General features: G+C 37.2%; 1 protein-coding gene across 1 annotated transcript in view; it reads right to left on the bottom strand.

The window, feature by feature from the left end:
• Positions 1 to 14,062, bottom strand: part of AMMECR1 (AMMECR nuclear protein 1) — an 82,436-nt gene that overhangs the window by 14,319 nt on the left and 54,055 nt on the right. The window contains exons 3-5 of the mRNA XM_072430584.1: positions 10,245 to 10,355; positions 5,263 to 5,377; positions 1,762 to 1,852 (exon numbers count right to left, since the gene is read on the bottom strand). Coding sequence (XP_072286685.1) covers positions 1,762 to 1,852; positions 5,263 to 5,377; positions 10,245 to 10,355 — 317 coding nt within the window. The remainder of the gene's footprint in view (positions 1 to 1,761; positions 1,853 to 5,262; positions 5,378 to 10,244; positions 10,356 to 14,062) is intronic.

The following is a 14,062-nucleotide window of genomic DNA, read 5'->3' as shown; positions in this document are numbered from 1 at the left end:
TTGCATACCACCCTTTTAAATCACAATATCAAGTACAGCAATGTTTAATTTTTGGGGTCTTAACATACATACATATGCTAAAAATGTGGAAAGCTCTTAAGTTTTAAATTAACAGCATGCCAAGATTTTTTTTTAAGTAAAGCAATACAAATGTTACAGTACAAAATGGTCAGCTAGAAATGCTATATTGAAATAACCTGTGTAATGGAAACACTTTGTAATTTATTAATTTGATTATTATTCCATGAATGGCAATGCTATAAAACACTAATAATTGGTGAACTAAGTATGCGAATCCTAATCATAAATCCTTACATGTTACAAAAAGCTTTTCTTGATGTTTTAGATTATTGGACCCTTGAAGAAGAAACTTCAGAAAATACCTACCACTGTCCTTGTTCATCTTTATGTAAAAAAAATACCTATCATTGTCCATCTTTAATACAATTGTTGTGTACTTGAGGGCTGATATTCACAGGCCTTAACCACGATATAAAGATAGATAGATAGATATATATATATATATATATCTCTATCTAGATCGAGATCTAACACAGGATCGTGGTTATGGCCTGTAAATATCAAAGAGCCCTTAAGTGCACAACAATTGTATTAAAGGTGAACAACAATTGTATTAAAGGTGAACAAGGATAATTTCGTTTTATTGTTTGATTGCCCAAGACACAAAATACAATTTCTAAACTCCAACTGAAGCCTGTTTTCTGAAATATGATTTTTTTCCCCCTTGCAAAACTAATGTAAAATCATAATCTTGAAGTACAATGAGGAACACAAGTTGTATTTACTGTCACATTATATTGTCACCTACAGAAGGATAAAACACTACCAATCAAAATTTAGTCCGCCCTACATTAAAAGCTCATATCTAATTCGTTTCAGAGTGTTTGCCCATGGATTTTTCTCCTGTTCTTTACTCTGACTTGTAGGTTACTCTGACTTGTAGGTTCTAAACTAAGTTATCTTAGCACCACCTAGAAGTTAATGTATTTAAAATGTTTAATTTCACTTGTTATATGGTATTCCTTTTTTGTCTTACCCTCTGCCAGGTGTCTGAACTTGTGGCCTTTTCCTGCGAGTTGTTTTTTTTTTTGTTTTTTTTCATAAGGACAAACTGGTGTTAACGCTAACAGTTTTCTTCTTAACCAAGGCAGTCTCAGCCTTTTTTCCCAAACAGCCTTTCCCACCCTTTGCCCAACTTCAGTTCTCCAGATAGAAGTCTCTCTCAATTTCTAGGATGTGGTTAGAGCTGAGAGTATACAGTATCTCTTTTCTTTGGCAATTTTGTTATTGCAGATGGTCCCTTCAAGGATGCTTCATAGGGCACTGCCTTTCCCTGCGAGTGCCACTGACTTCTGGGCATTATGCTTCCATTTTCCATATTTGTTAGAAACCCCAAGTTTTAATGCTGCATGTATTACAAAAAGCTTTGTGCAGTCTGTTATTTTTGCCTGACAGGTAATATGCTACCTGTGCTTTGGACTTTTAGGTTGGATTTAAAGTTTAAACGGCCTACATTGCTGCTTATCTAGCCCTACCGTGAAAGAATGAATTACTACATTTTTAAACAGATAACAATCATAAAATAAGTCAATTTTAAGATAGAAGCCTTACAATTATAATCTGATCCACCATCTGACATCACTGCAAGGTCACATATTGTGTTTCTGGTTTGTATGTAAATTTGTATTTGTTTTTTTAAACTCTTTAACCAATTGTTATGAAATAAAGTACATCAATGACCTTGCTCCTTTGCAACCTCCGGTAAGTACGTGGCGGTTCTTTTGGATCCTTTTTCATTGATGAATTCTATTCTAATGCCATGTACACCCACCTGAAAGAAACCGGTAGTTTGGTTAGTACATTGCAGCAGAGATAATATAACAATTATTCTAGAGCTGCGTGGAAGGTCACAAAGAATTTTGGCCTTTTATTTCCTTTGCTCGTCCTTTAGAAGTTAATGCTGCAAAATAAAAAAATTGGTTTTATATATTAAATATGAGGTAAAAAAACAGCAAGCTTCACAGTCTGCAGAAAGATCAGTTGAAGAATTAGGAGTAAAAGTGATATTGCATATGAGTTAACTATGGTAAAAATACAAATTACAGTGCCTAAATTTTTTTTATGCATTAACATTTATCAACAACCAAGAATCAGATACGACCATCCTAAATCTTAAGAAGCCTATTGGCATTGGAGATAGCCAATGAGTAGACAAGACAAATCTTTTTCAGAAAATGCAGATTTTTTTTTTTTTTTTTTTTTTTAGAATACAGAAGAAGCTGATCCTGTTCTTTTTAGGGGAAAGCATTTGACTTAATTTCATTAGTTCCTGATCTGATCTTAAACCTTGTATAGAGTTATACATCTTTAATTTAGTAAAGAAATACATATTACACTTATGTAAACTTGCTTATAACCCCCTTGAAAATTGAAGCAGAACTATAGTTATTATCTAGCAAAGCATAACAACCGGTCTAAAGCTGCGTACACACGTGCAATTTTTGTCGTTGGAAAGGATCTTTTACGATCCTTTCCAACGACAAAGGACTACACGATGCATGAACGGTGCTGTACATACAGCACCGTTCTGCTCTATCGAGAGGGGAGGAGAGAACGAAGGAGCGGCACCCTGCTGCACGCCCTCCCCCCTCCCTTGCATTAGGATTGCTCATCGTTCATGGATCCGCCAGGACGGATCCACGGACGATGAACGACGCCGACTGTACACACGCCAGATTATCGGGCGAGAAAAATCTGACGTGTGTACGCAGCTTAAGTCATTATCTTCACTTCAACATTACGAAGTGAAGGGCAGTTATTTTCAACAGATTAATATTCTTAGAATGTGGATAGCCGTATGGAAATGTGTCACACCAAGAGAAACAAAAACCATATATTAGAATAAGGGAAATAGGGAATGCAAGATCATGATTAACAATAAATCCAATACATCGACATGTAAAAAAAACACAAAACCATGACAACTCTGGGTGAATATTGTAATCCTTTGGGATAAACTACAGCTGACACATTCATATAATGAGCAGACTATCCTCAAGTAAATTATCAGCCCTTTGCATGACATACACATCAATTATCTGGGGCATTACTGGCAAATTTTACATTATGAAATGAAGCAGTACACTTGCTGCCCATATCAATACAGTAGGAGACAAAAAATGTAAAAAGACGACTTCCCCCTAAACAGTATTTTATAATAGAACCTATTCACTAATCTCAGACTATTTGTTCTTTTTAAATATGCATAGTTAGCAAAATAAACAAATACTATGTGCGTATACATTAAAAAGTAAGTGTCCTCTACATGCACTTCTGCTGCCTGTAGAAATGACTGGGCTCTGATTATTTCTACAAAAAGGCCCTTTGACTGAAGTTTTAAAAATATATAGGTGTTGTTGGGTAGCTTGTTTAAATTCTTTGAATGTCATGACATGTAGGATATATTGACAGTCAAAGGGTTAATCAGTGTTTCAGCCAATAGCATAAGCTGACAGACTATGAAGCTGGGAACCTTTGCAGAACAGCCATCAGTGAAGATTAAAACCATTAGCTACCTTCAAAACATCTCAGAGGAGATTAAATTAAATCCCCTTTGATTCCATAGGCACAACATACGTCACAGAAATTATACAATCTGTCATGTTATTTCTATGACCATTCCTGGAAATCACAATAGCTGCAACTCTTTCATGATAGCGAACACTATTTTCTTTGAGTTTAATACATCATATGTAACCTGTGTTCAGATGTTACGGTCTGTAAAAGCATGCTCATGGAAGAACTAAGCTTTTCCTAGTGCCTGACTATGCAGAGTTTTAAGTCCTGTCAGGAAAAAAAAAAAAAAAAATAAGTATGTGGTGCTAGGGAGGAATGATGGCATCAAAGCAGACCTGGTGCTTTGCCCTGCAAGAACAAAGCACCTTAAGATATTGCAGGATATCCAGCATATATACAGCTAGATGTTCAAACGCTTCGGTTAAATTTATTAACCTCTGGCATATGGACAGGAAAAACTGGCCACCAATCCAATAAAATTGTAATTCACAATTTGCGGAATTGCTACAGGTTTCTCTTACTTACGGGTACTGTAGAATTGAATAATGTCTCATAAGCAGGGATGTCACTTTTTAAAGACCTATTTCCAAAGTCACAATCAAGCACACCAAATCAACTTAATGTTTTTTCTCCTCAACTCAAACAGCTATGGAATCCACGCACTTCTGACTGTATCCCCAATCACACGAACATTCTTTTTTATAGGACACTAAAAGCAATCATTCACTGAGTTTAGCAGAGAAGTAACTCAAAGTCGCTAAGCAGCTTGAACAATGTTGCACATGTTGCATATACAATTAAAAACATAAGTCCGAATAAATGCAAGCACAACTTATATATTTGGCAAACTAAGTGAATACAATTATTTTTTTTCCAGATTTCCTGAAAATGAAAAAACATTGAACAATACTACTGCAGGGGCTGCCAGGTTTTAAAAGGTTTAAACCCCAGGAACACTAAATGCAATAAAATGACAATATATATTCACCACTTTTTTCCAACCTCTCCTCCTCAGTACCTAGAGGCCTCTTCAGTACCCAATTCTAAAGTATTGCTTCTAAAAGCTGCTTTCTTCTTGTCTCCCTACATTACTGCAAGGTATCAACAGAGGGGGTCAGAGGAAGGAATCAGTGCAAGAGTTTTAATGCAGCTGCAGGGAGAGAAGCTGAAGAAATGCGAGCATATGCAGTTTCTATTGCAAATCATTTTTTAATTAAAATTTTTAGGGACCTCTTGGCGAGGTTCTAGGGGTAGGTAGAGGTGTGACACAAAGCTATGACAGAAAGCTATGACAGAGCTAGGAGCAGGCACTTTATATTCAGTCACAGATTCGCCCAACTGGCTGACAAAAAGAGTCACCCGAATGGAGTTTGCATGCTTTCTCTATATTTACACAGGAACCAATTTAAGAACATATCCCGCTAAGTTGACTACATCTCTAATGACTGAGTTAGGAAAAGTGAGTCAGTGAACAGTGACCTACTTAGGGAAATCCATGTAAAATTGAGTAAGAGGCAAAGCCTATACAAATATGGCCAAAAGAGTCAGATTCACCCAATTTTATAGTTAAATTAAAAAAATAATTCTTATCTCTACGCTTGAATAAAAACAACTTACAAATATGTAAACCCTCATACAGTAAGCAACTTCTTAAGCTTTTCTTACCTCCCAGTCCAAGTAATCACATACATCTTCAAAGTTTGTAAGCAGAGACACTGAGCAGAATAGCCGTGGCAGCTCATCCCTCGTCATTGGGGGAAAACGGCTATCTTTAAGGGCACTGAAATGATCAAGAAAAAATTATTTTAAAACCTTCAGAAAACAAGAAAAAGTCATAAAAAAGCTGTTAAATTAGTGTAAACATAACATAGAATTTACCAACTACCCCGTGCAAATGGGGTAGTGTTGAGAAGCAAACACTGGTTAGGTAACAATATTATTAGGCCAATATATGAAAACTGGAGCAAAAACAAAAAATAGCTACAGAAAATACTTTATATGAGAAATTATTATTGTTTAATGAAACCCGACTGGCTGCTGCTGTGTCCTTTTGCTACAATCCAGATAAACTGTTTCCTCTGTACCATACCACAGTATTTGTGGTTCTGATGTGGTTTCCTGAAGGTAGAGCAACTCACTCTTTAGCCTTTTTAATTGGTGTATTTTTTTTAGTTACAAAACACTTTATGTTACAAAGGCAAGTAAAAGGGAAGGTGTTCTCTAGTCCAGAAGGGTAAAACTTACACAGGGCTGATGACAGTTTAGGTTTAGTTCCGTTTTAACGGATAAGAAAGAAATTTATGCCAGTCTTAACAGTCAATCACATTTCTTGAAGAAACCACACGCGCCACTAGGCAGCGTTCTGCGGACTCGGAAGGAAACCCACCCAGAGTTCTGCCCTTTGGACAAGGTATGGGTACACGCACTGAAGTCATCGCAACTTTTACTACAATAACAAAAGCAGCACCAGAATGCAAACAGACAGACTATGGTTATCCAAGCCCTATTTATTCAAACTCAAGACAAATATATAATAAACATATGAAATATATATTAAAATAGGCAGAATTAGATATTTTATAACATGTCATGCTTAGTTTAGGTTAGTGACGGTCGCTGACACGACAATAGGTTCAAAATTGACTAAACAATATGTTAAAAACACTGACTATTTGGTCTTTGTGACTCATTAGCAGCATACAACTTCCAACACTAGACTGCTAGTGAATTGCTAAACCTAGAGAAGGTCCAACTTTAAATAGAAACCAATGTTACGATTCTCAGTGCCAACTATACTGCGTCCGAGTCTGGAACAGTATAACAGGCAGAAGTGATAATGTCACTGAAAATTAATTTATCCAACTTCTGAAAATTACTAATTCAAATGATTTTAGGTGGGATAAGTTATCCCTTCTTAACCATTAACTTTTCAGCACGAATTAACCCTTTCTCTTCAAGTCTATTTTTAAAAATACCTTTGTAAAGATTGGGCATAAACCAAACAAAACATAAAAGAAGAAGGCCTTGCTTACTTTGCCATCTTGTTTTTTAACACACACCTTTGTTAATCTGATACAAAGGGAAGGGTTAACATCCCCCACAGGTTATTTTACTGCTGTCAGTGAATCTGGAGGAAGTTTCTTTTAACTCCTTGAGATACAGCAGAAAATAAGATTAAGTCATCCCGAATGAGGAGAGTTCCCTTTTTAGGCAATTGCTCCCAAAACAAGCGTTTTCAAACTTGGGGCACAAGAAAAAAAAAATGTTGATTTCCCTCAGTTTCTTTAATGACAATGGTCCCTAGGAAACAAAATAGTGGTAATCTTCCTAGAGGTAACACAGGCTGCAATACTAACCCTGCCCACTGTAAGGTTTTGCCTAGAGAAACACTTTAATAATCCACAACCAGGCAGGGCCTAATTGCAGAAAGGAACAGGCGATGTCTCCCCTGCAATAAGCATTCCTATCTACCTGATCACATGCTTCATATGTCAAAACTGCTGAGCTGCACATGCTTGCTGGGACCGAATGACTTCCCAAGAACCTGCCCAGGAGTTAAGTCATCCTAGCGCGTCAAGATGTCTGCAACAAGGTAAAAACAAGAGAAGGGTGGGCCCGCAACATTACAAATCTTAATGATCTATTCCAGTTTCTAACAGGGAAAATGTAAAAAGTGGTGTGAGTATTTATGTTCATACGAAAAAAAAGGTTCAAGCAGTTTAAGTAATTTGTTTTCTTTAAGCTGAAAGTTTGACTTATTGTTAACTCTACAGTTCCTTAAAAAGGTATACTCAAACTATTATTCTTTCGGATCTTTCTGAGAGTACTGACAAGGGTTTGTACCCTTAGCGTGCCTTTACATGGAGCTTTGTTCACATTAGCAGCTTAACTGCTTAAAACTTCTCGAAAAAAATGGTTCATTTTAGAATAGTTCATTTTTTATTCTTCTTACAAATTCTGCATTTAACGTTTAAAGGGTTGGCTGGCCCAACTGCAAAAAATGTCATTGAAACTGCTTGTCACGTCTATAGACGAGTTTTTAAGCAAGCTTTTTTTTTTTTTGCAGTTTAAATAAAAAATAAAAAAAGACTTTTTTTTAACAAAACACTTGAAACCTAAAAGAGGCCTAGCCGTTAACGCCTGTTACCATTCCGAGGCCTTGTGGTTGCTAGTAGGTACTTATGAGCAGTAAAGGTCACATTTTTACCTGAGATGTGAACTAAGCTTAAATTATTACACTACAGTAAATGTACTAACTTCCTACGAACCTGTGCAGGAGTTATGTCATCCCAACCCATCAAGATGGCCGAAGACTGCAACAAAAGATGGGAAAGACGATGGTGGCGCCCCTAACAGGGTTTAGTTCCGCTTTAATGACAAAGTTATTGAGAAATAAAAAGAACACCAGTAATGCCAATATAGCTCTGTTCAATAAAAGATATATAGGAGAGCGAGGGAAGAGGCTAATAATGGGCAAAAAGCTCCCCATACAGCCCATTTGTAAATTTGGGTTTATTATTTGGGGGATAAACAAGCTAAAGTCAATCTTAAAAAAGAAACTTGGGAAAACAGGAAAAAACACAATGAAAATATGCTTGATATTAATTTTATTTCAAAAGGATTTAGGCAAACATCTTGAGATACACCCAAATCTGCTGATAAGAACACTTTTCTATGTCATATTAGATTCCCACTTCAAGGTTAACTCTATGGACAGAGAGAATACCAATTCAACGTGCTGAGAAAGGCAAAAGTTACTTAAATACCCAATTGCTACAGCAGAGGTAATAGTCTTGCCAGCTAAGAGCAGGCACCTGATGCTACAATTCGCACAGGCTCAACAAATTTGACAAGAATTAGAAAAATGTTGCCTGGTCTAAGGAGTCTAATTTCTGCTGCACATTTCAATGGTAGGGTCAGAATTTTGTATCAAGCACGTAAAAGCATTGATCCATGTCTTGTATCAAAGTTTCAGACTGGTGTTGCCGAGTAAACATGTGGGGGATTTTTTATCAGCACACTATGGCCCACTTACTACTAAGCTTCTGTAAAATGCCAGACTACCTTTGCTATTTTTGCTAGTTTTTGCCCACCATTTTTGACCACAGTGTAGACATCTTCTGATGGCTACTTCCAGCAGGATAACGCACCATGTCACAAAGCTCAAATCATCTCAAACTGGTTCCCAAAGAGGAGCTGGGATCACTGATAAAGATGTGATGAGTTCATTGTTTTGCCTGTTTTGTCACCTGATTTCAACCCAAAAGGGATGTAATGGAATGGGAAATTTGCAGTGTAGCTGACAAATCTGCACCATGGTACTATCAATGTCAGCAGTTCTGAAGACAATAGGAGGTCCCAACCTGGTACTAGCAAGGTGTTCCTAATAAAGCGGCTAGTAAGCTTATGCAATGTTTACTTGGTCAAGTAAGTTTGCCAAAAAATAAATCTGGCAAAAAACATGGCTTTTCTAGTGTATATATATATGAGGATATAACAGATTTATAATGTAATACACAGGTTGTCTAAATTAGTTCAATTTGTTTCTAACGGGACAAAAAAAGTTCCTAAAGTTATATTTGGGCTATAATTTTATCAGATCTTTATCACACTAATACATTATAAATTATGTTCTCCCCAGTCTTTTAGCCAGGGTGCACCTGTTGGGCATTTTTAGGCACCCAACTGTCATCAGACAGGCTTTATGGAGAGTGCCATCAATGATAACAGACTACATCAACTGACAGAGGAGGGAAGATTTATAATCTTTATTTTTTTTACATGGAACTATCATCATGCTGAGATTGGGTCAGAAAGCTGCAATACAGATCAGTAACTATTTGCTGTCCCCAAACGTAAGTTTACTGTACAAGGCTTCATTCATATAGCGGCCTAACCGCTTAAAACTTCTTAAAAAAAGTTTTATTTTGGCATATTGTATTTTTTTTGCTCTTTTTTTAGTAAAAGGTGGCACCATTGCTGCACTTTTTTTTTTTTGATTGTTTTTTTAAATGCTACATCCAGTTGGCTAAGCCATCTCCATAAAATTCAACTGAAACTGCTTGTAACAACTATGGATGCAATTTTTAAACATTTGCAAGTTTTTCTATGCAGTTTTAATAAAAAGAAAAAAAAAAGCCACTTGAAACCTGAAAAAGCCCAGCAGTTACATTAACGCTCCTAGGCATAGCAGTTGCCAGAAGGCACTTGGGAGCGGTAAATGCCACACTTAACTGTGATGTGGACTAAGCTTAAAATTATTACACTACATAAATACACTATGACCGTACTAAAGAGGAATTACAAGCTTTACAAAACATGAAACATTAGTAAGCTGGGTCATGTTATAAGGGAACAGGGACAGCTAGGGCATAACAGAAAGATGGAAAAAAAAGTACATACTAACGATGTGAACATTACAAAGATGGAGCAAAGTATAGGGACCAGTAGAAAGCTGCCACAATTAGAGGTTACTAGATACCTATAATAGCACAAACAATTGGGACCACTAAAATTGCTGTGTGTTGCCCAGTCCACTTTAACCACCCTGCTAAAAAAAAAAAAAAAAAAAAAAAAAAAAAAAAAATTCTGGGAAGGACACTGTAAAAATTAATCTATATAGTTGCTAGTGGTGATAAAGGTATTACCTGGTAAGTGTGTACTCCCTGAGACCAGAATGCAGGTTCATGGCAGAAAAGGTTCCTATGCATCCACGCAATCTTTTGTCACGTCCAATCTTCCATGTTACAAACAGGGGGCTGGCAAAGAAAAAGAAAAACAAAAGCAAATCCATTAGATTGTTTCAACAAGTTTACCTAAATAGTAGTTTAACAGTATATGGTATTCAATTCGCTGATTTCCATGACTTTATTAAAGACTATTCCCTATATTAAAACAGATCTCAGAGTACACACACCTTTGTTGATATTGACTGATATATATCAATTACCAAAAAGATTAAACCACTGATAGGTAAAAAGTGAAAGTTCAAAAACTTGATACAATAACAAGTTAAAGCGTACCTAAACTCAGAATTTTCACTTTACAAAAAAGGGTCGTAAAGTAAAAATTCTGTTTGTTTTTTTCAATTATTAAAAAATATTTATAATGCGCACTGCATGTTCTTGGGAGTAAAGCCAAAACTCCCTCAAAACAAAAAAAAAAAATCCCACATACCTTTAATCCCGCAGAGCAGTCAATCCGTCAGGAGGTTTCTTCCATTGTGTCCCACGTCGACCCGGTATCAGTCTTCAGGCAGGTGCGCCAGGCACCACCATTTTCTCCTCTTCTTTTGGGTTCTTTTTCTAAGATTGGGTGACATAGATTGGGAAAAAAAACTTGCCGATCTCACTGCCCATGCTTTTAATGAAAGGGCTCCTTCTGCCCATGCCCGAGATGCTCAGGCATGCGCAGAAAGAGCAGCAAAGATGGGTGACGTAGGTATCCTGGGAGGCTTTGTGCTCCCATTCATTCTCGATCACCTAAGTGATTAGGGGGCGGTGGTGAATTTTTTTTTTTTTTAATTAGTCAGTAAGTGCAATTAACTGCTTATTAGGGACATTTAAGTACATGAATGTCCATAGCCTGGCTACAAGGTAAACACTCAAGTATTTTTTATTTCAGCAGATATTTAGCAAGCAGTGTTCATCCCATATATTTTTTCAGCTGGGGGGGAAGAAATTGCAGGTGCGTGGGTGGGTGGTGGCTTGCATTGTGACCCAACTCTGTAGTAGCCACCCAAAAACACCTGGGTGACTATTAGTTTGTTAGTAATGGTGTGTCTGAGCTTTATACTTGCCAGTGTTCCCCCCTAGCCCCTTTTAGCAGGGCGCACCACCGGCACTTTTCAGTAACCACCCAGCTGTTTTTGGGTGGCTGCTGCAGAGTTGTTGTCACAATGCAAGCCACCACCCTCCTGCAATTTCTTCCCTCCCAGCTGAAAAAAAATGTATGGGATGGACACTGCTGCAGGTTTGTTCTTAAGTTGAATTTGTATGTAAGTCAGAACAGGTACAATATTTTAATAAATGCAATTAGGACAGATGTTTGTGTCAACATATTAGGCAGGGTGGTGTCAGTTACTGTATAAAATCCTCACTGCGAGTTAATCACAAACAAAGCAAAAATAAAATCTTCATGGAGCCTAGACATTTAATAACTTCTGGAGCATGCTGTGCTTTGATATACAAAAAGAAACAACTGCAGAGTTTATCTTGGTCATTAAAAAGTTACAAGAGGGTGCAGAGAGCGCAGTCCTTAAGATCACCCACAACCTCAGCTGTGTTTAGCAAAAGATTTCTTCTGCAAGTCATGCACCCCCCCTTCCCACATCAAGCTTCCTTCCTGCACAGGACAGAGCAGGGAAGCTCCGTTAGTTGGTATCTAGGAGTCGTCCATATGTCAGATGTCCCTAACACGGGGACTACCTGTACATACTATTCTTCATTTTGTCTACTACATTATCAATAGAATAAATTCTTGACACAAATCTAATGTGTTTAGGGCTAAACAGGTGAAATATATAAATATGAACACGTAAAGGATTTTTTGTTATTCTGTTCTGAAATTGTCATTCTCCGGACACCCCTGCTAGGCAGCACAGCCAGGTCATTGGGCTTCACTGCAGAACTGTCTTTTTTTGTTTGTCTTTATGTTTAGAATGTGACCTCAGCTTGCTTGTTGAACCAGACAATGGGTTACTTTTCTTTCCTATGCTCACAGCTATAAGCTTGTTGTAGGTGGTACACCTTCCTACTTTGACTGATGCAGCCAAATTCTCTTGTGTATTTGTATCTAACACAAAGGTAATCGCTTTTTTTTTACATAGCTGCATTTACTGGAGACAAATTTATGAATATATATACATGAACATACAATTTTTATTTTCAGCCCAGTTAGTTTTATAGTGTTTAAACTCGGCCTGTTCTTTCTACTATTTTCATTCAAGAAGCTTTCACATTACGGTAGATGTTATCATGTGGAGCAGCTCAGGTATGCTTTCTCAGCTAAATGTACAGTATTTAAAAAATGTCTGCAATCAGCAGATTGTCAGAACTGACTCTGCTTATTAACAATGTTTTTATCCTGGAAGGTGGGAGGGACTGAAACAAAACACTGTGTTCCAAGCCATGGCAACTGGTTTACTGCAAGATCTACATATTTATAATACATAATATATGCACAATCGCTACTATTTTCCTCTCTTACCTTTTTCTCATCTAGATCAAGCAGCATAAGATTTAGTTATACGAGATTGTCTATCCAATGTATATTTTTATTATGTATTAAAGCATATCCCATGTTCTAAACGCTATGCTAGAATATTCCTGTTTACATCTTTAGCGACTGACTGCCAGAGGGGAATAAACCACTATATGTCTGATCTGCAATGTTTTATACAAAATTATTTATACACACAGACACACCACAACAATGCAGAACAGCCAACCCATTCCCCAATTGAGACGTGACCTTAAATGACTGCAAAGCAGTGAGACTACACAAAACCTTGTCCTTATAAGAAAAAACATCCTTCTGTGTGGAGTGAAATACACCAGCACACATAGAAACGTGCTGCTGCTAATGCTGGCAAGAAGAATGAAAAGACACAACTGCCTGAAAATATGAATCAATGTGTACTGTACACTATATAAGAGGCCAGGATAATTTACAGTATAAATAAAAAAGAAAGAAAATACTATAAGAGGCAATACTTTCTACCAAGACTCTATACTCATATTGATAAATCTCTGCTTGTAAAATATAAATTGAAAAGCATTGGGTTCAGAAATTTACAGATCTAGTTCTCTGATTTCCAAGTACATAACTGAGCTAGTATCCAACTAAAACAGATACCAGGGGATGCATAAATGGGGGGTTGCAGATTTATGCTTCAGATTAGTTTATAAATTGCTCTGCTTTGCAATTACATTGACTAACATGGGGAAGAAAACAAAAGCCCATGTACACAAACCCCAAAGCTTGAGCATAAATGTTGGGCTGCATTTGCCATCACTGACAGAAAGCCAAGTTGTAGGGTGAGAAGCTGCTTTACATTGTGAGCAGTTGGACTTTCATGACCTACAGTAATCTGCACGGTTTTCATTTGGAATTTCTAAAATCACAATTTCATCATAGGTTCCACACCACATGACCAATGCACTTCAGCTGTACCATTTGACAAGACATGCAATGTCTCTGTATAGCACATACACAGTATAGGTTAGAGACAGCTGCCGAGTTTAAAGCAACTCCTGTGCACATGCAGGGATTACATTATTCAATGGGTGGGTGAAGCCTTCGTGCAGCCAGTGAAAATGGTGCCTTCAATGATGACAGGCCCTGTACCTATCAGCATTGCAGTGTAACTGTACAGTGTAACTGAATACGGCAGAAGCTCACCACCCACCAAGGAGTTTAGCTCCATTTAAAGAAACTAATGATCTTCGTGGCTATCTGTAAGGGT

Source organism: Pyxicephalus adspersus, chromosome Z, assembly GCF_032062135.1.
Source record: "Pyxicephalus adspersus chromosome Z, UCB_Pads_2.0, whole genome shotgun sequence".
NCBI classification, from domain to species: Eukaryota; Metazoa; Chordata; class Amphibia; order Anura; family Pyxicephalidae; genus Pyxicephalus; species Pyxicephalus adspersus.
This window is presented reverse-complemented; position numbering and strand designations above follow the sequence as displayed.